Here is a 1018-nt window from a genome sequence, read left to right as displayed (position 1 = left end):
TATCAGTATAACCATCACCTACCGACGACTACCGATCATTATCAGTAGTCGTCTATTATCAGTATAACCATCACCTACCGACGACTACCGAACATTATCAGTAGTCGTCTGTTCTTGATAATAAATTTATCCGGACATTAACATCATTGTAGCTTGAGAGACTTTCTAACATTTTTCGGCCTGTGAAAAAGTGATTTATAATTTGGACTAGTTCCCGTCACTTAATCTTCTTCTTTAAGATAAGTCTGGACAAAGGATTCTGCCTCTCTTATCGAAAAGAGCTCATGGCAGCACTTCACCACCTCTTCATCTCAGAGCATCTAAGTCATCCTCTCTATCTTCTACAAAGCCCTAAAACAACAGCACAAAAAACCCAGAAGAAGCCTTCAGTCTCAGTTTCTCCTTCCCCACGCTTCAGAACCAGAGCTTCTTCCTCAAATAAACTTCCTGTAACTCGCCCACTTCCTTTTCTTTTCCCTCTTCTTCTTCTTCCTTTGATTGAACTAGGGTTGTTTTCAAATGCGCAGCATTCGAAGCGGAAAACCAACAAATCCGGAAGATCGGCAAGGCATTTGATCACTATCTCGACTTCCTGCGGGAGATGGCAAGGCCGATGGAGCAGCGAGTATCTTCTCTCTCTGAGAGAGCTTCAGCTCGCCGAGTTGGCTGAGGATGGAGATAAGAATGCCGACATCCTCGTGAGCCTTTCCATTCAAAAGGTTGCCCTAAACCCTACATGGACATTTTATTTTCTGTTTTTGTAAACAAATTGGCGTGTTCTGAAACCCTAAACCCTAAATCGAGAAATATTTGATGGAATCAGTCATATTTTGTTCCATGATATGGTGAATTTCAGCTCTACATAATGCCTAAAATATATATGAATTCCTCCTGTTATTATTGCAAAAAACAACTCAGGAAATTATGTGATTTTGTCAGCACACTGGTTTTGGATTCTCAGTGCATGGAAGGATCATTACATCTATCAAGAGAAAATGCAGCTGTTGCTTCTCATCAT

General features: G+C 40.9%; 1 protein-coding gene across 1 annotated transcript; it reads left to right on the top strand.

Moving 5' to 3' along the window:
* Positions 1-172: 172 nt before the first annotated feature.
* LOC110037650 (large ribosomal RNA subunit accumulation protein YCED homolog 2, chloroplastic-like) lies at positions 173-1003 on the top strand (the record flags this gene model as incomplete). The annotated part of the gene is made up of 3 exons (XM_020742349.1): positions 173-449; positions 528-719; positions 940-1003. Coding segments are annotated over exons 1-3 (421 nt in total), but the record flags the coding sequence as incomplete, so codon positions are not given.
* Between the last annotated feature and the right edge of the window lie 15 nt (positions 1004-1018).

Source organism: Phalaenopsis equestris, unplaced genomic scaffold (genome assembly GCF_001263595.1).
Source record: "Phalaenopsis equestris unplaced genomic scaffold, ASM126359v1 Scaffold222805, whole genome shotgun sequence".
NCBI lineage: Eukaryota > Viridiplantae > Streptophyta > Magnoliopsida > Asparagales > Orchidaceae > Phalaenopsis > Phalaenopsis equestris.
This window is presented reverse-complemented; position numbering and strand designations above follow the sequence as displayed.